We start from the raw sequence: 22,687 nt of genomic DNA, 5'->3' as shown, positions 1-22,687 counted from the left end.
TCTGCGACTCTCTTTGAGAAGCCGACTTTCTGTCGTCGAATATATTTTATCCTTTGCGTCTCGCTCTCATCTTCTTACTCTCTCTCTCTCTCTCTCTCTCTCTCTCTCTCTCTCTCTCTGAGAACAAAGATCTGTCTCGTGACCACTTACCTTACCATTGCGGATGTGCTCCACACAACACTCACCACAACACTACTACCCTCATAACAAGACTACAATGCGCGACATGCCTTCAAAATTCATCGAAATCCTCGACTTCAAAGACCCGCACCCGCGCATCTCCGACTCCGACGTCCGGTTGGAGGACGTCCTCGCCGACCACGAAGCCTTCGTCAGCAGACCCGTCTCGTCCACACAGTCAAAGGTCAGCCTGGATACCGCCAGGGAACGGGTGGACCGTGCGACTCCCTCTCCAACACCGCCGTCCCCGACGGCCCCATCACCGAGCCAACGGTGGAAGAGGTTGAGTTCGATCATCACCAACACGCGGAGACCGGTTTGAGGGTGAAACGAAACAAGGGAGGGGAAACTATTGATAAAAAAAAGTTATATTATGAGTTCTTCGATGAGTGCGCACCTTTACTTCGTCTGTTTCGCTCCTTACCTTACCTACCGACCACCCACCACCAACCTACCTGCCTTACGACACTGCGCGATGCGACGAATCACGATGAATGATTATGAAGACAGCTGGGGCTTGCCGGACGACTTGCTGACTTGGTTGAGGAATCTGCTTGCTTACCGTTCCGTTCCGTTCCTTTGATTGATACCCCGTCCATGTTGTATTGCATAGATTGTGATTGTGTATCGCTCTTCCTTCATGAATATGTACCTGGAGTGTACAGATGCCAGCGTGGATAGTTCGAATTACAATCCCGTGGGAAATGAACCCAGCGCATTCGCTGAGAGATGAGACATCGAACAATTCAACGTAGAGTATGTGGTGAGGCGAGGCCTGCTTGTGCGACACTGTTAAATTAGTGTTACCTGTCGGACATACTGTCGCACAGCACAGTGGAAGTCCTAGGTTGTGGAAACTGCTGATCTTGGCTCCAGGAACTCTTGAACTCGTGGTCAGCAAAGTCAACAACGAACAGTCTCAGAGCAAAAAAGGAGGATATCCGACTGAACCAGTGGAGCCCGTCGCTACATGGTCCTAAAAAATGTCGGAACGAACCCGCCAGATGGATCATGGGCATGGGCCAGCCTGGTCCCCGGTCCGCCCATCATGACCCGCAGACTTCAGAGTCAGAGAATTAGTAGCGATCGGCAGGTCCCGCCGCTCGCATCCAATGGCCCTCGGTATCTCGACAGAGCAAAGCACCACTCAAATACCTGCGATGGGGCCTTGGCAAATGCCGCGTAAAGTATTCGTGGATCCTGCCAAATGAGTCTGTGACGCATGGCGGTGGAACGGCGGTTTGCGTTGCAGTTTCAAACTCAGCTCAAGAGAGTCCGAGTCGAAACTCCGAGGTTGGCCTGAGCCTGAGACCTGAGGAGCCAGACGAGCCGGGGATGGCGTTCGAACTTCGGGAGTTTGCTATCACATGTGCACACTGCAGACGGCCCATGGCCGATGCAGTCCGAGGAGAAAACCTAAATTCGTTAGTTCTAGGGGTCCAAGGGGAAAGGCCGCGAATTTTCAAGCTGATCAGGTATCGAACAGTCGAGGCTAGAACTTTGGATGTTTTCCCCGCAATCAATTAGCGCCAAATTCAAGAAGCTCGCCAACAGAGACCTTCAGTATTTGCGAGCTGCAGTCTGAGACCTAGTCTCGTGTCTCAATCTCCAGGCCACCAGGCTACTGAGTCGTCGTTGGTTGTCGGCTGACACTCTGACACTCTGACACTCTGACGCTCCGCTGCAACCCGCCGAGTAAGCCCGTATTCGACCATTTACCATTATCGTAGCACAAAAGCCGTTTTTTGATTGCTCGAGGCGAGACCAGGCTTGGAACGCCAGGTGGTATGGTGGGGTCCTACTCTGGGACAGCATGGGAGGGCCGGACGAGAGGAACAAGCAAGCGGTGTACAGAGTAGAGACGAAATTCCCGTGACATTGCTGGCCTGGTATCCTCAGGAATCAGGCATCACTTTCGCTAGCCTCGGTCGGCGCTGGCAGTGGCAGACACTCAGCCCCGCACCAGCCACAAAACATCCAAATTGAGTGAGAGTCTCCATCGGCGTCGCGTCCAGCAGAGCCCACTACTGACTAGGACAAGCTAGATATGACATAGATTGAGATCGGTTAGTGCATTCAGCCCTATCTAGGAGGTCTTCAAGTTCCTAGCAACTCATGATTGAATTATACACTGACAACTCAGCAAAATGTCAACAACACCCGGCAAACGCTCCACGACCCCAACGGTCTTCGAGCAGCAGCGGGCCGAACTCGCCAAGGAGATTGCTGTCGTTAGTGCCCTGTCGTATCCTAACAATGGGCGCTGTGCCTAACGGACGTTTGTCTAACACATGGTAGGGCATGGAACAAGTCCTCATAAACATCAACCGCCTGAACCGGAACTTGGATAGTGTGCTTTCGGTATGCCTGGCCGTCTCTCTCTCCTTTATAATATATCAATCACCCGGAACTGAATGGCGGGCTTGCTAAGAATGAATAAATGAGCAGGTCGGCAAAGAATTCGCCTCCGTCGAGGCTCTCTGGTCGCAGTTTGAGAATTACATGGGTCGGCCGCAGGAAGAGGTTGAGCGGGAGCGGGAAAAAGAGCGGAGTAGTAGTCGGATGAAGGAGGAGGGGAGGGAGGAGGGGGAGAGTGAGATGCATTGATTGTGATGCGATGGTTATGTTATTATGAATAGCGAAGCTTGATGCGGAATGATAGACAAATTGACATGAATTGATTGGATTTCTTTGCTCTAGTCATACTTGATTCTACACTTACAAAGTGGCAAGATAAATGAACACCGTTTCGTGTATCGTTGTTAAGTACATATAGTAGGCTTCCGCATGCGCCATAACACCTGTATTCATGCATGCTAAGGAAGGTTGGCCTCGACCGGAGTTCATGGCAGCATCAGTAGTAAACAGTCATGAAAAGGGAAAGAAATGTTGTGGGGAGAAAGGAAAGGACGTGAACTGGGACATCAAAGTAATGGGTCGGCAAATCGCGAGGGGAAGATCACAAAACCGCCAGACGCGTAGGACAATCATAGAAACAGGATGGTGGACATAGTATCGGGTACAGATGGCTCCAATCCCTCTGTCCAACTTGCGCTAAAGCCGAGAAGAAAAAGATGGGGGCTAAGTGGCAAAACAACGTAAAGCAAAGCAAAGCAAAGCAACCAGGCTTTGTATTTATATAACATAATCAAGCTGCTGATGACGCAGCGGAGAATTGGGTAACGAGAAATAGGAGGGACATTTCAGAGAATCTTGCAACTGCGCTTTTTGACCTTCTTGCCCCCGCCAGTGGGTTTGCTGCCTGTCCCGGTTGACGGTATACGAGTGTCCCAGCTTTGCTCTTCGACAGACACCACGGTATCCACTGCTAGCTGGAACACGGCGTCCACGCCGCGCATCTCTTTACTGCTGCACTCAATATAGGTTGCGTTCATCCTGCTAGCCACGGTCTGACCTTGCTCTTGCGTGACCGGCGTCAGACCTTGTGTCTTCAGGAGCTCAATGCACGTCCGTTTATTGCGTAGGTCGGATTTGAGGCCGACGAGAATGATTGGAGTGGTAGGGCAGAAATGTAGGACCTCGGGGTACCACTGTCTCGGTTAGCTGTATCCCTCCTAGAGATCTGCTAACTTACCTTGTCCATAACGTTCTCAAGCGATGCAGGGCAATCTATAGCAAAGCACACAAACAAGAGGTCGGTTTCGGGGTATGAAAGAGGGCGCAATCTGTCGTATTCCTCCTGACCAGCAGTATCCCAGAGCGCCAACTCCACTGTCTTCCCCGACCGTTGGTGAAGGGTCTGTGTGATGTAGTTTTCAAATACAGTAGGGACATATTTCTGAGACGGTTAGAACTGTGGACATGGAATGAGCCGCAGGCAAGGGAGCCTACCTCTGGAAAATAACCCTGCGAATAACTGATCAACAGACACGTCTTCCCACATCCTCCGTCTCCCACCACCACAAACTTCTTGGAATATGCGGGCGGATGGGTGATATTCGTCGCCTCTGATACCCGTCCGCTGGACATGCTATTATCTGTACTGACTGTCCCGTTGCTGACCCTAACACTCTGGCTGCGCATTCGGTTATGTCGGGGAGCCGTCGACGGCGGAGGAGTGACGAGAGAATGGCGGCGCGACTGCGCATAATACTGGTCGTCGTACGTCGGCCCAGCCATGATGTCTCAGGAATGTGCCACGCACAACGGGTTCGTCGAGGTATCGGAGTGCACGATGGGAAGTATTGTCCGATGCTCCACAGCCAGCACGTTCGCTGCAAAGTACTATGGGGGAGATGCGACGTGTCGATGAAGGTTGAAAACGGTTGAGCGATGAAGTAAGATAGCTCCAGGTTCAAAGAAGAAACGAAGAAGTGAGGGAGTAGAATGCAAATTGTAAAGGGATAGATCACTTGATGCTCTGGCTCGTCTTGAATGGAGGTGTGGTGAGTGAGGCTGGCCTGGAAGCCCGATGTTTACGGGCGGGCGGGCTGCCATGGCAACGGCGGCTCCGATTGACGTCCAAGGCCTCCCCTTCAGCTCCCCGCTGTCATCCCCAAAGGGCCAATTGTTCCACGATCTATCCACTATTAATAGCCTCCTTCATCACTGGTTGGTTGTCACCATTGTCGCGAGGAGCCCTGATGGATTCCTCGCCATGGTCTCGCCCGCTCTTAAGCGCCCGCCATGATCTCATCTCGCCCACTCTGATCGCGAAATCAAGCTGCTGGTTATCGGTGCCTGGATTGACTCCGATATCGATTGGATCAGAGATGGATCTCGGGATCGCCTTGATTGCAGTCTCTCGTCAAGAAATGCCACAAGGGGGCGTAGGCGCGTTGATTCCCTGTTTTGTCTGTACTCTGTCCCGTGTAAGTTGTCGGGTTCATGTTGCTCGGATGTTTCTCCCTTGCTGAGTGCGTACAGTTGCTCAACCTCTACCTATTCGTCTTGGATAGAGGATTGCATTATTCGTGAATTTGTCGTCATTGTTCCGTAGAAGCTGATGTATTAAACGCGCGGAGATTGGTGCTCTTAAGTTGTTCCTGCTTCTTGCCCCACGTGTTGTTCACTCGGTACTTCGAAATATATATTTCTCCGCAGACGGATAGCCCGCACTCTTTTGTGCGTTACCTCAGTTCGTAGGAGGACAGGGACAGTCTTTTTGTCTCCTTCCCCAGAAAAGAGGAGCAATCTTCCATTCTTGTTCAATCTTTGAACAGTCGACCTGAGCAAAGCTCGAGTATCAAATGCTGGCAATTCACCATGTAGCCTGCCGCACGTGAAGCTCCAATACACTGACTGGCATACCTGGCGCTCGCACAGCCCCCATAGTCATCATCATCTCCAATTCCTTGGTCATTGAGAGATGAGTGCTCGATTGACCAGTCAGGGTGAGTTCGAAAGAATTGCCACCGACAGTGGCAGGGCCTCCAATCTGTTAGACGAGCACCGACAGCCAGGTGGATGAGTAAGCACACAGCTTAAACTAGTTATCGAGGAGCGCCAAGACGTAGCGAGAAAGCCCGTTCGGCACCGCGCATTCATTATCTCGAGATCTTACTTCTTTGCACAATTGCCGCATATCTCCTACGTTCTCGTCTTCGGGACTCGACCGGCGACCCGGGAGCACTCTACGCTCTTTGTTTGACTCACCCCTTTCCGTCGCAAGGGCATGCCCGGACAATCCATGGGAAGAGCTGTTGTTCGCGTATCACCTCGGTTCCATCGTCATTGACAGCATGGGACATCCGGTGGTGGAGGGTCAGCCAGACGCTGGCTTGAGGAGCTTGAATCACTGTGCGCATACTTTTCCCTTTGATCCACCAGAAGACCGAGACTGATACCTGCGTGTCGCCTCAGATCGAAATCAATTACCCCCCTGGCGATACTGGCCTCGACAGAAGCTTCTCCCGTTGGTACGATATGAGACCCCATACCTCGCTTGGTGTCAGGAGAAAATTCGCACTCCGGCTTTAGATTCGTACTTCGCATTCACGGCCAATCTCGGGACTCACACCTTTTTCATGGTTTTTTTGCCATTCTTTTTCTGGAGCGGATATCCAAGTTTAGGACGCGGGTAGGTCAAGACGAGGAATCTTGTTGTAGGCGCTTCAACGCGCTACCACTTGATTATTCGGTGGCTAACGAGATATTCTCCCTTAGAATGGTGCATTTACTCGCTTCGGGTGTCTTCTTCAGCGGTTTCATCAAGGACCTGATCTGCCTCCCACGACCGCTGTCCCCTCCACTACAACGGATCACAATGTCGGGCTCTGCTGCCCTGGAGTATGGATTTCCGTCGACTCACTCAACCAATGCCGTATCGGTCGCGGTCTACGCTCTTTATCTTTTGAACTCCCCCGACTCAACGCTGAGTGACGGTCTGAACCTTTTCCTCCAGGGCATTACCTATGTATACGTCACATCAATCGTTTTGGGACGCCTATATTGTGGTATGCATGGGTTTTTCGATGTCGTGATTGGGTCGGCATTGGGAGTCGTACTGGCTGTTGTACACTGCACGTTCGAGTCGGTGATCGACCAATACGTCCAAATTGGTAGCGGCAAGCAAGTCGCACTCGTGATCCTTACCATCTTGACTCTTGTCCGTATCCACCCGGAGCCGGCGGACGACTGCCCTTGCTTTGACGACAGTGTCGCTTTCGCGGGAGTCATGATTGGCGCACAGGTAGCCTACTGGAGCTTGGCCAGAGCCAACGCTACTTGGGACAGTCCCCATCCTGCGACTCTTCCCCATGAAAGGTATGAGAATATCGGCTGGGTAAGGATGGGCCTTCGCTTCGCGATCGGGGTAGTGCTACTTTTCGCGTGGAGGGAAGCAATGAAGCCTACTTTATTGCGGATCCTTCCGCCGGTCTTCCGGGGCTTGGAAAAACTGGGGTTGATTCTTCCGCGTCGATTCTTTACGAAAGCCTCGTGAGTTACCTAAAAGATTGTGCAAGCGCGACAGTCTAACTTATTTTCAGGCAATACACGACTGTCCCTGCTCAGTTGAAGGATCACGAAGTTATGCCAAGCTTCTCTGATATTCCTTCGATCGTTGCCAACATCCGACACCCGAGACAACGCGCGATATCTATTGGACCACAATCCGAGGCCGACGCGTACGAGACTCTCGCTTACCGTGAGAAGCGCAGGCGCGATAGTCTTTCGAGCCCGTATCGAGGATCTCCCGCTGCGGACGCTAACGACGACGCCTCAACTTCTGCGACAGCCCTCCCCAAACTTTCGCGGAAGACGTCCAAGCTGGACGAGTACGAGCATATGATGGGAAGAGGCACGACTGCCATTGATGTCAGATCTCAGTCTCCCGAAGGTACAGAGCCATTTCCGGAGTTCGTTGATGAGGAACGCGACGAGGAAGCGTTGTTCGCTCAGATTAAACGCCCTCGTGTACGATACGACGTTGAAGTTATTACGAAGCTAGTTGTCTATTCAGGTACGTTGAATTTTGTTGCTTACTGATCGCGATTTGAGGGTGTGCTGACTTTGATCTAGGAATCGCTTGGATAGTCATTGATGGAGCGGGTGTCCTGTTCGAGCGTATAGGGCTGATGCCCAATTGAGCAGAGGTGATGAATTCACGGCTCCCCAGTTCAGCAGGCCGACCCGTCAGGGAGCGTTTGCCAGCTGTCTTGTACATACTTTGTTTCTCACTCACATTTCTGGCGATATAAGAAGATTCAGCGAGATAGTCTCATGGATAGAGCTTATCATTATTATGGACCCATGGCAGTACGGAGTCTTTCTGTTTTCTGCGGAGATAAGAGGTTCTTGGCGTTGTCAGGTTGCACGTGACTTCCTCAAACGGCATAGGTCGATTCCCCAACGGGTCTAGGGCGACCCTTGAGCCTTCCCGTTTCGTCCAGCTCCCACCTCGTCCCTCCATGTCTTCTCGTCTCCCTCGCCCACTTCTTCCTCTCTCTTCCTCACAAGAACAACTCTCTGCTGAACAACAACATCACAAAGATCTACAGAGCTCTGCGATTTCTGCGATCACGGTCAGCCTAACATGAACATTGTTCGTGTCAAGTGATCTCAGTTTTCTTGTGTTTCTTCGTCCGCGTTCTTCAGCGTCATTGCATTGTTGTTATTGCGTCTCGTCGGTCGCCTTGTGTTGCCCACTTCTTTCGAAATCTCACCTCAATTCAGCTTCTTACCGGCATACCTCCCGTTCTTCTTACCCGACATACCCCCCATCCTTCCTCCTGTTAGCAGGTATGTTGCTTCATCCAAATGGGCCTCGCAGCTTCTTCGACTGACGGTCTATTAGGACAATTACTTCTTACCGACTTACCTCCCATGCTTCCTTCCCCCCACCGTTTACGATCGGACAAATAGACGAAACGGAAAACGAACACTTTGACCATGGCGCGTCGTTGTGGTACACCCATCCCGGACCTTGATGTCCTGATGCAGGATATCTTTGAATGGGAAAACCCAAACCATATCGCTGATGTCGCTGCGAAAAAAATCGCGTCGCCTGAACGTGATGGTGAGCCGGAATACCAAGATGAAAACCAAACCCCGAGGGGCGTGAAGAAAATAACGCTCCCATCGTGGGCTGATGCGCTGGATTCCAACCAACAAAACGGACCTGAAGTTGACCACCAAATCGACCAAGAGGCCGTTGATCAAATCGACCAAAGAGTCGTTGAAGAAATTGACCAGAAAGTCGTTGATTACATCGGCGAGGAAATTGATCTTTGTTATGTCAACAAACCTTTCAGCAACAATCTCAAGGCAATGAGACCTTTGATGTCGCTCGGCCTTCGAAAGGCTTTTCACTTTTCACCTACTTCGAACCCTCACAAAGTCACCACCGCACCAGCCTTTTCTCGTGCGCTTGAAGTTCAAACTTACCGCAACGCGCCCATGACCGCTCGCGGACCCGGTCTCAACCGAATGTGTTTTGGCAGCAGAGAGAACTACCTTTGCGCCTCCCAGAGGCTTTACGGTGACCTGTCGCGCAAACGCGACGTCAGTGGCACTTTCGTTGAGGATCCTTGTGAAGGTTTTGGGCGGCCGTCGTCCTCTTACACAGCGCCCACAGACGATGATTCAGTCATCAAATACCGGCGTCTCGATGCTGACAGAACTCGCATCCCCGCTCAGAGAGCCGTGATGCCTACCCCGCAAGCGTTGACGATCAACACGGACATCTCAAATGAGCATCGTCAACTTGACAATTGGCCTTTAATTCCAGAGGCCGAATCGGCACTTTCCGCGCAGTCGGATAAAGCCAACTGGGAACTGCCGAGCATTCCGGCCGATGTCGTCTCCGAGTCGCCGGGGAATGACTTACGAGCTACTGAGACTCAGCAGCTGCCTCTCATTTGGCAATATTATTATGCGACTTTGCATGGCTCCCTGGAGCACATTGGCATCCTTCAGCGCATTATTATGAATTCTTATGCCAATCCTATCGCTAACGCTATTCGTAACGACATATCCAACTTTTATCGCCATCGTATTCTTATCCTGCGTGACAGGATGCAGGCTGCTAATGCCGTCGGCCACGGTATGAGACAGACCGTCGCGAAGGCCTTCAACAGTGCGATGTCTTTTGCTGGCACTGCAGCACAGCGGGCCCTGGCTCTCGTGAAACACCGCCGCCCCGCTCGCGTCGATACTCGGGGCTTGACAATGGAGCATCTGCGCCGCCTGAAGCTCAACGAATGGCGCAAAGACCGCGGCAACGATGTGCTGGAAGAGTTTCCATTCCCAGACCTTCGACGTGCCTTCGACTCTCCCGAGGTCTTAGCCAACATCCAGGCCACTGGACCACGGTCGGTTAATAATGATGGCGCGGAGCAGCAATCGGATGATGGACCACAGTCGGTTGCTGTCGCGGCTGAGCCACAGTCGATTGACGCCAATGCTAAGCAGCCCGCGGATGATGGACCGCAGTCGGTTGTTGTCGATGTCAAACAGGCCGCGGAAGATGGATCGCCGTCGGTCGATGTCGCGTCGAATGATGGAGCATCGCTCGATACAATCCAGGATGGGGGTTTGCAGTCGTGTGGTGAAGAATACCCGCTGGGAAAGCCCATGTCCGCAGTGAGCCTTTTCCGCCCAGTCCCCAAGCCGGTGCCCGAGGGTCGCAGCGAGTCTCTGTGGACCGACCAGTTCAAGGTGATGGAAGCGCAGCTTAGGGAGAAACTTCAGTTGGGCGGCGAGAAAGCTGGCGAGAGAATTCGCCTCGAGGGTCCGGTTGTGCGTCCTCTTTCCGACGAGTGGAATGAACGTGTCGCCAAGGCGATGTCTTTCCCGGCGAACAAGGTGGTTGCGACCACACTGTTAGGTGACCCTCTCAGGAAGGACGATTTGGCGAGCTGCTACACCAGGCTGGCCTGGTTAAATGACGAGGTGATCAACGCATACCTCGAGCACATCGTCGACCATCTGCGCCGCAAGAATGATAATGCGGGACGCAACGTGAAGCCACGCTACCATGCTTTCAACTCGTTCTTTTTCTCGAACCTGCGCGACAAGGGCTACGCATCGGTTGAGAGATGGGCGACCCGGGCGAAGATCGGCGGTCCAGATCTTCTGAACGTGGAATTAGTCCTGATCCCGGTCCACAGTCAAGCCCATTGGACCATGGCTGTTTTGAAGCCGACCGATCGGACCATCGAGCATTTCGACAGCCTTGGACCACGGTCCATTCGGGTGATCGGAAAAGTGAAGCAGTGGCTACAGGGGGAGCTGGGATCCCTGTACAGGGATCGGGAGTGGTCGATCCCTTCGACCATGGCCCAAAAGCAGGATAATGGGTCGGATTGCGGCGTTTTCAGCCTGATTACGGCGAAGTCGGTTGCGCTCGGCATTGACCCAATTTCCTTTGGACCACGTGACATCCCTCTCCTGCGGCGCAAGATCGTAGCAGAGCTGCTCAACGGGGGTCTGTTTGTTGACGAAGATGGAAATTTGCTGTAAACGACCATGGTCGTTTTTGGAGGGTTTTGGAGGGTTTTGGCGATTTTGGTGTTATTTATAGCGTAATCTTATACCCCGCGGCCGTGGCCGGCATGTCTGCTTTATTCTTATCATGTATTTATTATATTTGCATGTAAAAACATGCAATGTATACAGCGACAAAGTGTCGCAATGGAACAATACAATTATTGTATTAGACGTTTGCATTGGTAGATAATAACTCAGGGTATTAATAATGCTGCATGTTATCCAAGTAGCACGGCCGCTCGCACCTCGCCCCCGCGTCATCCCCCGACGTCTGCCTCTTCCGACGATGCGGATGCGGTGTCCTTTTGTCGTTCCCCTTTCTTGACGGTCGATGGCGATGTCGCTGGTCGGTTTCAATGGGCGAATCTCCCGCCGTCGAAGTGTTGAATGCAATCTCGATCCACTCGATGCCCATGTACACGCTCTCGTCGACCTCCATGTCGCCCGTCCACATGCCGCCGTCGCTCCAGAGGTTCATGGCGATAATGCTCGGTCGGTCGGGGACGCTCTTTGTCACGTTCGCTTGGAGCTCGTCGTCTGCGTACCAGAGGGTCTCATCGCGCAACCAGTCCATGCGGTGCGTTGTCCACGCGGACCAGGGGGCCGGGACGTTCGTGACAATGCTGCTAGCGCCGGGGATGATGAAGTCATTGTCATTATCGTAGTCCGGCTGATTCGCATAGTGAATTGTATTCGGGGGATCGGAGGTTAGAAACTCGACGTCGGACTCGCAGGTCGCTGAACGGTAGGTAAAGATCCCAGCACAGGCGCCCTTGGGCACATCATTGATGCCAGGCGATTGATCCCAGGGTCTCCGAGTGATCGCATCTCTCGACATCAACCGCATGCGGACGCGGATCGAACAGTGAAAGAAATTCCCATGCTGGCTTTCAATCTCCGCAGTCGACGAATACTCCTGGTATCGGGTGGTGCGGAGAACAAGCAGGCTAGTCTCAGGCCGATTAGGATGTTTAGCGAAAAAAGCATTGCTGTCCGCATTGATCATAGGAATGATGCTGTCAAGTGCACTGTCTCGACCCCAGGATTGTACGCGCCAGTCGATCTGGAAGGGCGTTTGGGAGAGCGGCACGGATTCTGTCTCCCAGCGGCTCTGCTCGGAGGGACTGTAGGCGCCGCTGTTGAGGCTGTGCGGGAGGGGCACATTGCGGAAGTCCCAGAATTTATAGTCGGTGAAGTAGCCCGGGTCTTCGCCGGAGACGAGGTAGCAGTCGCATGGGAAGTGGCTTGGGACTCGGGGGGCGATGTTGGGGATGTCCGCGGGAGGGAGGACGATTGAGAGGGCGGGCGGGATGATGAAGGAGAGAATAGGGAAAAGGGAGAGACAGAGCTTCTTCATTGGAAAGAGCGAGAAGATAGATAGCAATAGGGAGCCAAAAAAGCGATGAGAGGTTGGAGACTCATTCTTCAGGTTGTTGAAGATCAGGCGACACTTGAGGCAATTGAGCGCAACGGGAAGGCGCGGGGATAAACAACTCCCTTCTCTGCCAACGAGCGAGCTCTTAAGTCCGAGGCTGCTTCTCACTCTCTCACTTCTCTCCGTCCTCTTCAATACCTTCAAGTCTCGTCATTGTCCCTTTTTGTGGTCATTGACCATTGACTGCTAAGGCCTAGTTTGCATGGAAGATTGCTGCCTCCGCATTGACTTTTGCCAGCCCTAACGTTTGCGCCTGAATCCGCTCACTTACTGCGGTCGGTGGCTATGTGTTATCCCTTGACCAACACCAACCAGCAACTACTGATTACATTACCAGACAGTCTACAGGAAGGCAAATTCACTTCAAGATGAAAAGTCTAGGGGTGAAGTATTCTGAACAATCTGCTTTGCTGTGCTGATTGCTAACAACAAGCCTCCTGGGCCTTACAGAAAATCCTATCTTAGTACATATCCTCCCTCAACCGATCGAGCGTCAATCCACCTATTTCGAAGCAGTGCTGTTCGAGCCTCCAGCAAGAGGCGTGCAGTCGCCATCGCTGTCCTGTCCGACGAAGTTGGCCGTGTGGTCCTCGCACTTGCCAGGCCAAACGGCCGGTCCAGGAGCCGTGTAGTTGGTGAGCGGCGGCCAGTACATGTTGAGCATAACACCCGGCTCTCTGCCGGTATAAGCACCAGGGAATTGGACTGTCGGCCCCGGAGATCCAGCACCACTACCCGTCACCTTGATCTGCGCACAGCCAATGTACCACTGCGCGCCTTGGAACTCGCTTGCACCGTGAAGAGCCAGCCCCTCTCCACGGAGAAGGTACTCACCCGCCGGAGTATCCTCGGGCAGTGTGAAGGTAAAGTTTGTGATGCCACCGCCGACGAACGGCGCCCACTCAACTCCGTCAGAGGAGACGCTTGAGGTGGTCAGCGAGTAAATCTTGAACCATTCGCCGGCCCCCTTGTATGTTTTCGCGGTGTTGGGAGCCTTGCTCATGTACACCTGCTGGACACCAGGGTGACCCCAGTTGGTGGCGACCGTGAAGCCGAGCTCATCGCCGGGAGCAACAGTGTAGGTCTCCGTCTCTGAGAGGACATCGTCGTCGATTCCGCCAACGTTGCAAATGAAGTCGTCAGAAGACACGTCGGTGACGGGGGAGTTGCTGTTCTTGGTGCGTCGGACATACTTGTAGTCCTCGGTCTCTTCGCCGTTGACGACAAGGGCGGCGAGGTTCCAGTGGGCGAGGACAGAGGGAGCGAGCCCAGCGAGGGCAATCAATGCCGAGAGAGTGGTGGTTGAGCGCATTGTGGAAAAGGAAGGTAAGTTGAGTCCAGCTCAAAATTCTGAAGAATGGAAAGAAGGAAAATAACGATCGTGCTTGATGCCGAACTATCCCAACAGGTAGCCTGCCCGACCATTTTATAACCCGATGCCAACGGCTGGCGCTTCAGCGACCGGACCCTCGACCGGACCCCTTCGCTTCAGCTTGACAGCACGACAACCCTTGTCAATTTGCTCTCGGCTTGAACCGCCGTACCTGTTTCGAATTGAATGCAGACATAACAAGCAAGTGAGGGGCAATGGATGGGGTTGGCAATGTGGACCGTCGATCCCTGCACCGGATAGATTGCACCTTGAAACCGTAGCCCTACTCGGCGGCCCTGGAGTCCCGAAAGCACGATCAACTTGAAGCACACCCGCCAAACCTACCCTGAATCCTTAGCTCCGGGCTATAATGCTGAAACTGTTTCGTCCGTGTTCGCGGGGTGTGTCGTTTCGACGTTAATTGTCTTGTTCGGTGTTCCGTGCAATATGCATATCGAAACCGGTTTCTCCTGCGCAGACTGCAGACTGCAGAGTAAGTGGATCCCAAGCCACAAGATACGAAGTATACAAGATATTTCCACTGCAGATTCTGTCGTACTGATGAGAATTGTTCATTGCTAAATTGTATAGGTATTCTTGGGCTTCCACCTGAGCGCAGTTGTACTCGATGTCCCTACCCAACTCCTACTTCGCCAGCCTCACCAGAACCACTCGTAAAACTCAACACATCAACATAGCCCCCCAAACTCTTCGTTGCAAAGTTAAAGATCCCATAGCGATACCCAACAAAGAACAAATTATCCGTCGTCAGCGTATGTCTCCCCCAAGTCCGTGAACTCCACGCCATCAAAACTATAACCAAGGACCGCCTCATGCGAGCCCGCAGCAGCAGCATCCATACTCACCCTCAACCAGATGTTCGTCTGCCCCTCCGGAACATCAGCAGTCGCAACAATACTCCCATTGCTAAGCGTGGGCCCGTAAGAAGATTCCATCGTGAGGCCGTGAGCAACAGCGATGCGATAACTCGCACCTTCCCGAACAACCCCCCAAACCAAGCGCTGCTATCCTTAAGCGCCGCAAGACCGGCGCGGTCGTCCCCATCGCCCATCCCAGCAACATCGAGCTCGAGAATACCGTACAAACCGTGAAGCTGATGTGCCAGCGTGTTCCTCGCTAGATACAGGTCATCCGTCACAGTCGCTGTGTACAACCTTAAGCCCGGGTTGTTGAGGGCACATTTCTCGACGTCCGGGTTATGGTTCCACTGCCAATCGGGGCTAAGCGTTTCGCCTGAGAACGTGTCTGTCCCTTTCCAGGATGGCGTCGGGTATTCAACGAGACCAGGAAAAGGGTATGACTCGCCCCACTCGCCATCAACCGTTACAAGCGTCGGAAACCCATCCTCGCCCCAGGTTATCGGCGCGAAAACAGGGACGCGCCCGAGCGGGTAATTCCACGCAAACGACATAAAGTACCATCCCGCCTCCGTCTCAACGAGACTCCCCTGCATAGGCGATCCGGCACCGGCGAGGGAACATTATCGTTGAGTACCTTGTACTCATACGGCCCGAAGGGGTCCGATGCCTTCCAGACCAGCGTGACCCCGTCGCTGGCACAGTCATTTAGGATATACTACGTCCATTAGCCATGTACATACGGTTCCCCTCGATGGTTTCGCATTCAGAAGGGTAAGTGAATACCTGTTGGTCTGGCGATGCTCAGACCATCGGGTGAGAGTTGGGCAACGCTGACATCGTTGCTTCCGTAGGGGACATACATCGTCTCATCGCCATCGTCATCGATAAGTAACCCACAATCATAAAAACAAGGCTGGAACGCCGCCTCCTGCGTCCAGGGCCCCGTTACCTCCTCCGAAGATGTCGTATAGACATACGTCGTCCAGAGATTCGCACAGCCAATCCAGTACCATTTCCTGTTACTCTGTCTATACCTTAGTGTCGACACCCACGTGCCCAGGTTATATGCAGACTGATTGTTGTAGTTGTCGCCGAAGTAGAGCGAGGGCACCGAGTGCCCGATTACTTGCCAGTTGATTCGGTCTCGTGATTGGAGGATCGGTGCGCCGGGGGAGTAGTGCATGCTTGACGCGGAGAAGTAGTAGGTTCCATCGGGGCCGAGGGAGATGTCGTTGTCGGGGAAGTCCGCATAGATTATTGGGTTTGTGAAGGTTTGGGGTTGGGCTTGAATGGTCATTGCAGTTGCTAGCACTGCAGCTACCGGGGGGGGGGGGGGGAAGAAGAGAGGTAGCATTTTCAATCAATCAAAGAATAATGATTACGATAAAATATTCACCACTTACTGTATTTCTACGTGGTTTTAAATGCATTGTAACCCTTCACCTCGGGCCGGGGACATTTGGCTATACTGGCTAAATAGTACATACCCAATAAGTGGGTTGCATCCACCCCTGGCCGGTGCAAGATATAGATATGCACAGGCGTCCTGGGCACAGTGCTAGTGCACGAAAGACACGGAGAGTAGCCCTGTGGCCGTCCCGCAGCTGAGATCAGGAGAAGTGGTCAATATATACCTAGCCTGTAGAGAGTTGTCGCTCGGCCAGGTGGAAGGAATAGAGATCGAGTTCGGGTCCACCGTTCTAGTCTTTTCCTCTCACCAGTCGAACACCTCGCAGACATTCCCCATTCCTGTTCCACGAACGGTGTCATAATATTTGGCGCTTCCTTGTCCATGAAATTCAAACCGCCCCTTCACATCCATCCTCGAATGCCAATCGGGGGTTCGTCAAATCACGCCTGCTTGCTCGTACAATTTTCCTTCCACACCCTGCGGTATGTAGCAGACGTTACCATAACCCCGCCCAATTTGTTTCCATTGGGACTTGAAGTGTCCCTGTCCGACGACAAGGAGGCGGTATTGGAGGTCGTTTCGTCGAGATCCTTCGGCCCGTTGGAGGGGTTGATCGTGACGACGACAGTAAGGTACTTACTTGCTATTAGAGCAAGCGAAAGGCATGCATATGTGTTGTGCTGCGCTGCGACTTTGTATTGTAGGAGCGAAGTAGTTAGTACTGTTGTGAAGCGAGGAGTAGGATGGGTAGGTACTAGGTACCCAACGACGTGACTTATTCTATCGATGACGAGCAGGGCAATCCGGGCTCGGCGAGAGGATTTGGAGAGTGATCGTATTAATATGAGGGTGAGGATGGCAGGAACGGGGATTTGCTGCCGGTGGTATTGTTGGAAGGAGTAGCAGACTGTCTTGATACCTGGCTAGAGAATAGAGACTGAGAGCCAAACGTCATCGTGAGTATCCCATTTGTTCATGTTAGCTCCCCGTTACTCCAGAGATGTCTAGGTAATAGAATTGTTAGTTTCCTTGTTCTACATTACTCGGAGTTTTATGCTCAACGCCACGTCCTTGATTACTTGATGGGTATATGTGTATCAATGCACGGATTAATTCAGAATCTCTTTTATTGAATTAACGGACTGTCAAGTTAGCATGCCATTCTCCCAACACAGCCTCCATGATCGAGATTATGCTCCTTTCAACGAATAGGTTCGAACTAAGCCAGCATCAGCACCAATGTGTAATATCATAGCGTCAGGAGCGCTTTGGAAAGAAACTTCCCAACAGGCCCTTCCCATTCGAAGCCTGAGCCTTCTGCTGCTTAGCCCCCTTTGGATCTATGATCATTTCGTTCCCCGGGGCTGGAGAAGCCCGACCTGGCGCGAAGGTCATTGGCATAGGTGTACGAGCAGACCCGGAACGACCGAGCCCAAAGAGGCCCTTGCCCCCAGAGCGGCCACCACCACTGCCACTGCCAGCAGAACTCGGAGGCCGGTTAGCAGAGGTAGAGCCATGATCATAGTCCGTCTGCCCATACGGCCCACGCTTACTCTTCGCCATGCTGTGACTATACAGACATCGGTACTTTCCGGTATAGCTTGGGAGGAGTGCCGGTATGGTTTTTGGACTACTTGGGGTTTCCCGCGGGGAGACTTCGCCCAGGCGCGCGGACTGGCCTGCCGCTGGAGGGGAGGCGAAGTGTTGTCTTGATTTGCCTGTGTTCATGGTGACGGTGAGTTGGACAACAGGGGTGTTACCTACTGTAGTGCTGTTTTTGGGCGGGGTTTATATGTAGACCCAGGGTTTTATCCCTGAATCGGAGAACAAAGGACCAGGGATTGATATAGAAAATCAGTGAATGCATTTACTTTACGGACAAGGTACGCATATTCGACTTGGCTTCGGGCAAGGACATGCATGAATTTTCCATTGTGGTGCATCCTCGGAGGAGTTAAATTGCCAGTGTCTTTGACGCCTTGAGGGTGCTAGCAGCATTGTCTACCGCCATCTCATTGACTATTTTACATTCTGAGCCACTGTCCCATCATCTCTATTTTCTCGGGAAAAGGCCGGGTTCGGGTCTGAGTACGGCTCTTAAATGGGTCTAGGGTGAGAGTAAATTGCTAGATGTATCAGAGCTCACGCACTCATCTCTACACATTTCTAATCTCCCTGGAGATCTTTGTAGCATTTCTAGATTGCGGAAGGCACCCGCTAAAGACTAATGATTATGTAGTGGCAGAGAATGCTTTGTTCGTTCATTTCATAATCGTCAATCCGAGCTCTCTGGCTATCGAGATATCACAGCTTGAGGGTCTCCTAACAGTCTCCCATCCGAACTTAGCCCAGCTTCCGACGGAACTAATATAACATGGCTATCTGGGGTACCTGTTTTGAGTCCTCTCGAATATTCAAGAAGCAAATTCACCGTTGTCGTCTACCACCTCTCAGCATACGGACGGAGATCCAGCTCGAAGCCAAAAGTCGTGCGTGGCTGCGTATGCAAGTGCCAGTACGCGTCGGCAATCTAAACGCGAGTAATCCCTATCAGCACACGCCATACAGCTCAACAACAACCTGAGCGACGACAATCAACTTACAGCCCCTGGATCCAACTTCCCATCAGGGTGCTCATTCGCCCACTCCTTGGTGCGCGGGATATCAATCACCCCATCGATAATAACATGCGAGACATGCACGCCCTTAGGCCCGAACTCGCGTGCAAGCGACTGCGCCAGAGCCCGTAGGGCGAACTTGCCTGTTGCAAAGGCGGAGAATTTCGCAGAGCCTTTGATGCTTGCTGTAGCGCCGGTGAAGATAAGCGTTGGTGGGTGGGTTAGTGATGTCGCCTTTTGCAGGAGGGGAAGCGTGCGCTGGGCGAAGTTGAATGCGCCGATTCTACCCGTTTCATTAGCATACCTCATATCCTATTCCACCCCGATAGCCGCGGAAGAAAAGCGAGACCAACCCCTGACTCTTATACCCCTGCGCAAACTCCTCCTCCGTGAGTTCAAGGAACGGCTTCCTAACGAATCCACCACCGGAGTTAAACACCGCTGCGGCAAGCGGCGCGTCCTTGTACTGTTGGGCGATCTTGTCAAAGGCGGACTTGAGGCTGCTTGAGTCCGAGACGTCGACGCTTAGTCCGAGCGCTTGTCCGCCATAGGAGTTGATCTCGTTCACGACGCCATTGTAGTTGTCTGCGTTGCGCGCTAGGACTACGACGGAGTATGCTTGGGCGAATTTGCGCGCGATGCTTGCGCCCTGATATGTTTGTTAGCTAGGTGGTTTGGCGAGAAAGGTAGGGGGAGGGGGGGGGGGAACGTACTGTTCCTGGTCCGACGCCGGCAACGATAGCGAGTGGTTTGGTGGCCATGTTGGTTGCTTAGTATGAGTGATGTAGTGCAGTATATACTGAGGAAGAGATAGCAGTGCGGAGTAACTAGATGGGTGCGAAGATAGTTGAAGCTCTCGTTGCTCTGCGGGGCTGACGGGGGTTATAAGGCGTATATCTCTGTGTTAGTCGCCAGAGAAGTGATCAAATATTAGCAAAGCAGTTGCACGATGTCGTCTTTGATTTATAATCATGGCCTCCAGCAACCTTCAGAAGATGAGGGGAGACTTGTTGCAATCCGCCGATGACAACATTGCCGCCTGAGGCACCATGTCCGCACGGCTCAGGCAGAAAGCTCAGGAATCTCTTATCGATAAGATAGCTGAGATTTCTCCGAAACTTGGCCAGCCCGACATTTCAGCTTCTCAGTTTCTCTCGCTTTATCGCTCTTTTTACACTCACAATATCTCATTCCTATCATATCCTTGCATATATACACCCCCTACCATATAATCAACATACAATGACCGAAGAAGAATCCCTGCTCACAAACCTCTGCGCAATCTGGTACGCCAACCCAACCAACCGTCCCTCCACTTTCTGTCTCTCCGAAACACCATCACTAACCAACTCTCTTTCGCTCACACAGCCACCTCCAACCCCCAAAATACCGCTGTCCCCGATGCTCTGCCCGAACATGCTCACTCCCCTGCACAAAGCGGCACAAACTCTGGTCTCAATGTTCGGGCGTCCGCGATCCAGGCGCATACGTGCGCCGCTCCGACCTCGCGACGGAATCGGCCTTCGATCGCGACTTCAATTTCATCACGGGGATTGAACGACATCTTGAGCGGGCGGGGCGCGATGCTGAAGAGCGCGGGGTCGATACGGATCTTGGGAAGAGGGGGATTAGGGATCCCGGGAGTGTAGGGTTGGATGGGGAGGCAGATGTCAGTGGGAGTGGGATGGAGGGTGGGAGGGGAAAGGGAAAAGGGAAGAGGAAGAGGGGTCCTGGTTTTGGGTTTGAGAACGGTCTAGTGAAGGGTGAAGTCGGGTTCTTGCGTCGCGCGCAGGAGGCTGGTGTTAAGGTTATTAAGGCGCCCAGGGGGATGAGTCGCGAGAAGGCGAATGAGTCGCGGTGGTTTCCTAAGTATGTCTCTATCTACCATATTCTACGCCGTGTTGATGCTTTGTTGGGGATATCTTGCTAACGCACGTGACCCTCGTAGATCCAAAACTCTCCAATGGACCGTGGAGTTCGTGATCGAGGACGGCAACGCCCCGAGACGAGTGAATGTCACTGAGGACGTTACTATCGCGCAGGCTTACGATCGGGCTTTCCCGCTTACAAAGGAGGAGAGGCAGGTGCGCGATCAGACTCAGACTCAGACTCAACAACCAACACCAACTACACAGGAGGCGGAGACCAAGGAGACCTCAAACCAGGGACCCGCGGCGTCGCAGTCTTTGCAAGCGCAGGCGGGACAAGAACCAGGACCAGACCATGCTGCTAAGCCAGACACATCCTCCACAACAGCTGCGCAGTCAACAGCAGCAATCCCAACCCGAACTCAACAAAACCCTATCCCTACATACTCACCCGACAACAAAGCAGTCCCGACATCACCATCAACAATACCCGCTCCCTACCGAACAATGACCTTCTACATCCATCGCCCGCGCACCGGCACAAAGCAGCCCGTTCTCAGCCCCGTAGCCGCAACAAGCACACTCGCAAGCGCGCTGATTGGCCGCGTGGTCCTCGAGTTCCCTACTATATATGCTTTGCGGAGTCCCCTTATCAATACCGATGTACAGTCGGAGACACCAGAAGAAAAGCCAGAGCCAGCCTCAGAGCCGAAGTACATCCTAGAAAGCACATATCTACGAACCCACCCGGGCGGGAAATCAGACTCAAATACGGCAGGCGGCGTTGGAGCGGAGGGCGATGGAGAAGGGTCAGAGGACCAGGATACGGATAGCGCTCCGGCCTTCGGCGAAGTGGATATTCCTGATGTCGACGAGGGTAAGATGATGGAGGTTTTGAAGAAGGATTTACTAGGGTGAATAAAATGAATCTGGCTTGGCTCTGCGCTGGTCGTGGGCCTGGACAATATGTATGATATTGTACGGTGTGGTGTGATTTGTCGCCGGGTTTGGATACGCATGTCTGAGGTACGTAAACCTTGGGATAGATAGCCTATACAGGACAAACACTGGATTGATTTGGGGATGCGGGCGTTACCTGGGTTTGATTATGAATGATCCTATCAGAACTAAGCCGGTAGGCTCGATATACGAGATAGATTTGGCAAAGCATAAGGCATGGGGCCTGAGCCCAGATACGGAGTACGGAGTACGAAAAGACTTAAACGCATTAGTCGAGCAAGGTTATTAGTTTCTGCAGCGCATACGAAGTCAGTCAGTCAGAGCTCGTTTCATTTGGATGTACTCCAGTGCAGTGCGAGGGAAGCATGGCGAGGCGAAGCTTCGTCACGACTCACGACACGACCGTCCGGAGTGCAAGCAATGCGCGATCGCTCAGGCTCGACAGTTGAGAGAGATACTGTATGTGGTCAACAAGTGCCCATTCGTCACAAATCGCTAAAACCAAATCAAGTACGCCGATGTACACCAAGATGCAAGCAAGTAGGCAAGCAGTAATATATCGCCGATAAAAAAGCAAGTCCCGGATCAAATGCCGAAATACATCAATGCAAACTCCGAGTAAATGCGAACAATAAACAACTTCCAAGGGGTATCTTATCTGAAAACAGGCTGGAAGTACAACCAAAGACGCCTTGTCAATGCCTGGCCAAGAAAGGCCTATATAAAAACCGGGATGGTATGCATCCGGACGCAACTAGAACGCTGTTGTGTGAAAGTGCGGTAGCAAAATGGTTACGGTCCTGATAAGCCGTAGTGAGATGCAGCCTCCACAGCTTTCACGAAGTATAGTGCGAAACAAGCACAGGCCTCGAATATTTTCTGAGCGCCAGGCGATGTGGTCCTTGACGGAGCCTCAAAAGCGATGTCCCACAGAACCCAAGTAAATCGCGGACATCAAAGATGAACGACCAAATCCAAGCTGCCCGCAAGCCTATCCTTAGACCTGGGACGA

General features: G+C 52.6%; 12 protein-coding genes across 12 annotated transcripts; 6 read left to right on the top strand and 6 right to left on the bottom strand.

Annotated features, from left to right (window-relative positions):
• Positions 1-217: 217 nt before the first annotated feature.
• BDV17DRAFT_294264 (uncharacterized protein) lies at positions 218-678 on the top strand (the record flags this gene model as incomplete). The annotated part of the gene is made up of 2 exons (XM_073762801.1): positions 218-496; positions 547-678. The coding sequence occupies 2 exons, from the start codon at positions 218-220 to the stop codon at positions 676-678; spliced, it is 411 nt and encodes a 136-aa protein (XP_073612517.1).
• A 1,483-nt stretch (positions 679-2,161) lies between these two features.
• BDV17DRAFT_180216 (DASH complex subunit DAD1) lies at positions 2,162-2,842 on the top strand. Its single transcript, XM_073754931.1, has 3 exons — positions 2,162-2,411; positions 2,479-2,541; positions 2,629-2,842. Exons 1-3 carry the CDS (start codon positions 2,328-2,330, stop codon positions 2,785-2,787), a joined length of 306 nt encoding a protein of 101 aa, XP_073612516.1. The 5' UTR covers positions 2,162-2,327; the 3' UTR covers positions 2,788-2,842.
• Positions 2,843-3,288: 446 nt separating this feature from the next.
• Positions 3,289-4,438, bottom strand: BDV17DRAFT_180175 (Rho4-like protein). The gene is made up of 3 exons (XM_073754929.1): positions 4,033-4,438; positions 3,776-3,979; positions 3,289-3,731 (listed from the first exon to the last, which is right to left on the bottom strand). The coding sequence occupies exons 1-3, from the start codon at positions 4,318-4,320 to the stop codon at positions 3,384-3,386; spliced, it is 840 nt and encodes a 279-aa protein (XP_073612515.1). The 5' UTR covers positions 4,321-4,438; the 3' UTR covers positions 3,289-3,383.
• BDV17DRAFT_180187 (uncharacterized protein) lies at positions 4,439-5,233 on the top strand. The gene is made up of 2 exons (XM_073754930.1): positions 4,439-5,012; positions 5,068-5,233. Exons 1-2 carry the CDS (start codon positions 4,557-4,559, stop codon positions 5,116-5,118), a joined length of 507 nt encoding a protein of 168 aa, XP_073612514.1. The 5' UTR covers positions 4,439-4,556; the 3' UTR covers positions 5,119-5,233.
• Positions 5,234-5,882: 649 nt separating this feature from the next.
• BDV17DRAFT_300196 (PAP2 domain protein) lies at positions 5,883-8,293 on the top strand (the record flags this gene model as incomplete). Its single annotated transcript, XM_073764006.1, has 5 exons — positions 5,883-5,940; positions 6,004-6,220; positions 6,307-7,080; positions 7,131-7,603; positions 7,663-8,293. The coding sequence occupies 5 exons, from the start codon at positions 5,883-5,885 to the stop codon at positions 7,728-7,730; spliced, it is 1,590 nt and encodes a 529-aa protein (XP_073612513.1). The 3' UTR covers positions 7,731-8,293.
• On the top strand, positions 8,054-11,284 carry BDV17DRAFT_180106 (SUMO protease ULP1). Its single transcript, XM_073754927.1, has 2 exons — positions 8,054-8,382; positions 8,438-11,284. The coding sequence occupies exon 2, from the start codon at positions 8,533-8,535 to the stop codon at positions 11,101-11,103; it is 2,571 nt and encodes an 856-aa protein (XP_073612512.1). The 5' UTR covers positions 8,054-8,382; positions 8,438-8,532; the 3' UTR covers positions 11,104-11,284.
• On the bottom strand, positions 11,172-12,487 carry BDV17DRAFT_283805 (glycoside hydrolase family 16 protein; the record flags this gene model as incomplete). Its single annotated transcript, XM_073760425.1, has 2 exons — positions 11,172-11,199; positions 11,376-12,487. The coding sequence occupies 2 exons, from the start codon at positions 12,485-12,487 to the stop codon at positions 11,172-11,174; spliced, it is 1,140 nt and encodes a 379-aa protein (XP_073612511.1).
• A 290-nt stretch (positions 12,488-12,777) lies between these two features.
• On the bottom strand, positions 12,778-14,145 carry BDV17DRAFT_180145 (lytic polysaccharide monooxygenase auxiliary activity family 9 protein). The gene is made up of 2 exons (XM_073754928.1): positions 13,956-14,145; positions 12,778-13,895 (listed from the first exon to the last, which is right to left on the bottom strand). The coding sequence occupies exon 2, from the start codon at positions 13,875-13,877 to the stop codon at positions 13,068-13,070; it is 810 nt and encodes a 269-aa protein (XP_073612510.1). The 5' UTR covers positions 13,878-13,895; positions 13,956-14,145; the 3' UTR covers positions 12,778-13,067.
• Positions 14,146-14,695: 550 nt separating this feature from the next.
• Positions 14,696-16,172, bottom strand: BDV17DRAFT_283803 (putative xylosidase/glycosyl hydrolase; the record flags this gene model as incomplete). The annotated part of the gene is made up of 6 exons (XM_073760424.1): positions 14,696-14,924; positions 14,954-15,390; positions 15,426-15,510; positions 15,559-15,565; positions 15,602-15,648; positions 15,679-16,172. The coding sequence occupies 6 exons, from the start codon at positions 16,170-16,172 to the stop codon at positions 14,696-14,698; spliced, it is 1,299 nt and encodes a 432-aa protein (XP_073612509.1).
• Positions 16,173-17,486: 1,314 nt separating this feature from the next.
• Positions 17,487-17,957, bottom strand: BDV17DRAFT_294256 (uncharacterized protein; the record flags this gene model as incomplete). Its single annotated transcript, XM_073762800.1, has 1 exon — positions 17,487-17,957. The coding sequence occupies one exon, from the start codon at positions 17,955-17,957 to the stop codon at positions 17,487-17,489; it is 471 nt and encodes a 156-aa protein (XP_073612508.1).
• A 461-nt stretch (positions 17,958-18,418) lies between these two features.
• Positions 18,419-19,815, bottom strand: BDV17DRAFT_271524 (oxidoreductase, short chain dehydrogenase/reductase family). Its single transcript, XM_073758801.1, has 4 exons — positions 19,561-19,815; positions 19,201-19,496; positions 18,833-19,130; positions 18,419-18,759 (listed from the first exon to the last, which is right to left on the bottom strand). The coding sequence occupies exons 1-4, from the start codon at positions 19,606-19,608 to the stop codon at positions 18,670-18,672; spliced, it is 732 nt and encodes a 243-aa protein (XP_073612507.1). The 5' UTR covers positions 19,609-19,815; the 3' UTR covers positions 18,419-18,669.
• Positions 19,816-20,089: 274 nt separating this feature from the next.
• BDV17DRAFT_283801 (uncharacterized protein) lies at positions 20,090-21,633 on the top strand (the record flags this gene model as incomplete). Its single annotated transcript, XM_073760423.1, has 3 exons — positions 20,090-20,133; positions 20,216-20,716; positions 20,796-21,633. 3 exons carry the CDS (start codon positions 20,090-20,092, stop codon positions 21,631-21,633), a joined length of 1,383 nt encoding a protein of 460 aa, XP_073612506.1.
• Positions 21,634-22,687: the final 1,054 nt, after the last annotated feature.

This window comes from Aspergillus undulatus, assembly GCF_047715775.1.
Source record: "Aspergillus undulatus strain CBS 261.88 unplaced genomic scaffold BDV17scaffold_51, whole genome shotgun sequence".
Taxonomy (NCBI): Eukaryota; Fungi; Ascomycota; class Eurotiomycetes; order Eurotiales; family Aspergillaceae; genus Aspergillus; species Aspergillus undulatus.
The sequence above is the reverse complement of the archived record's forward strand: the minus strand, read 5'-3'. Positions and strand labels throughout refer to the sequence as shown.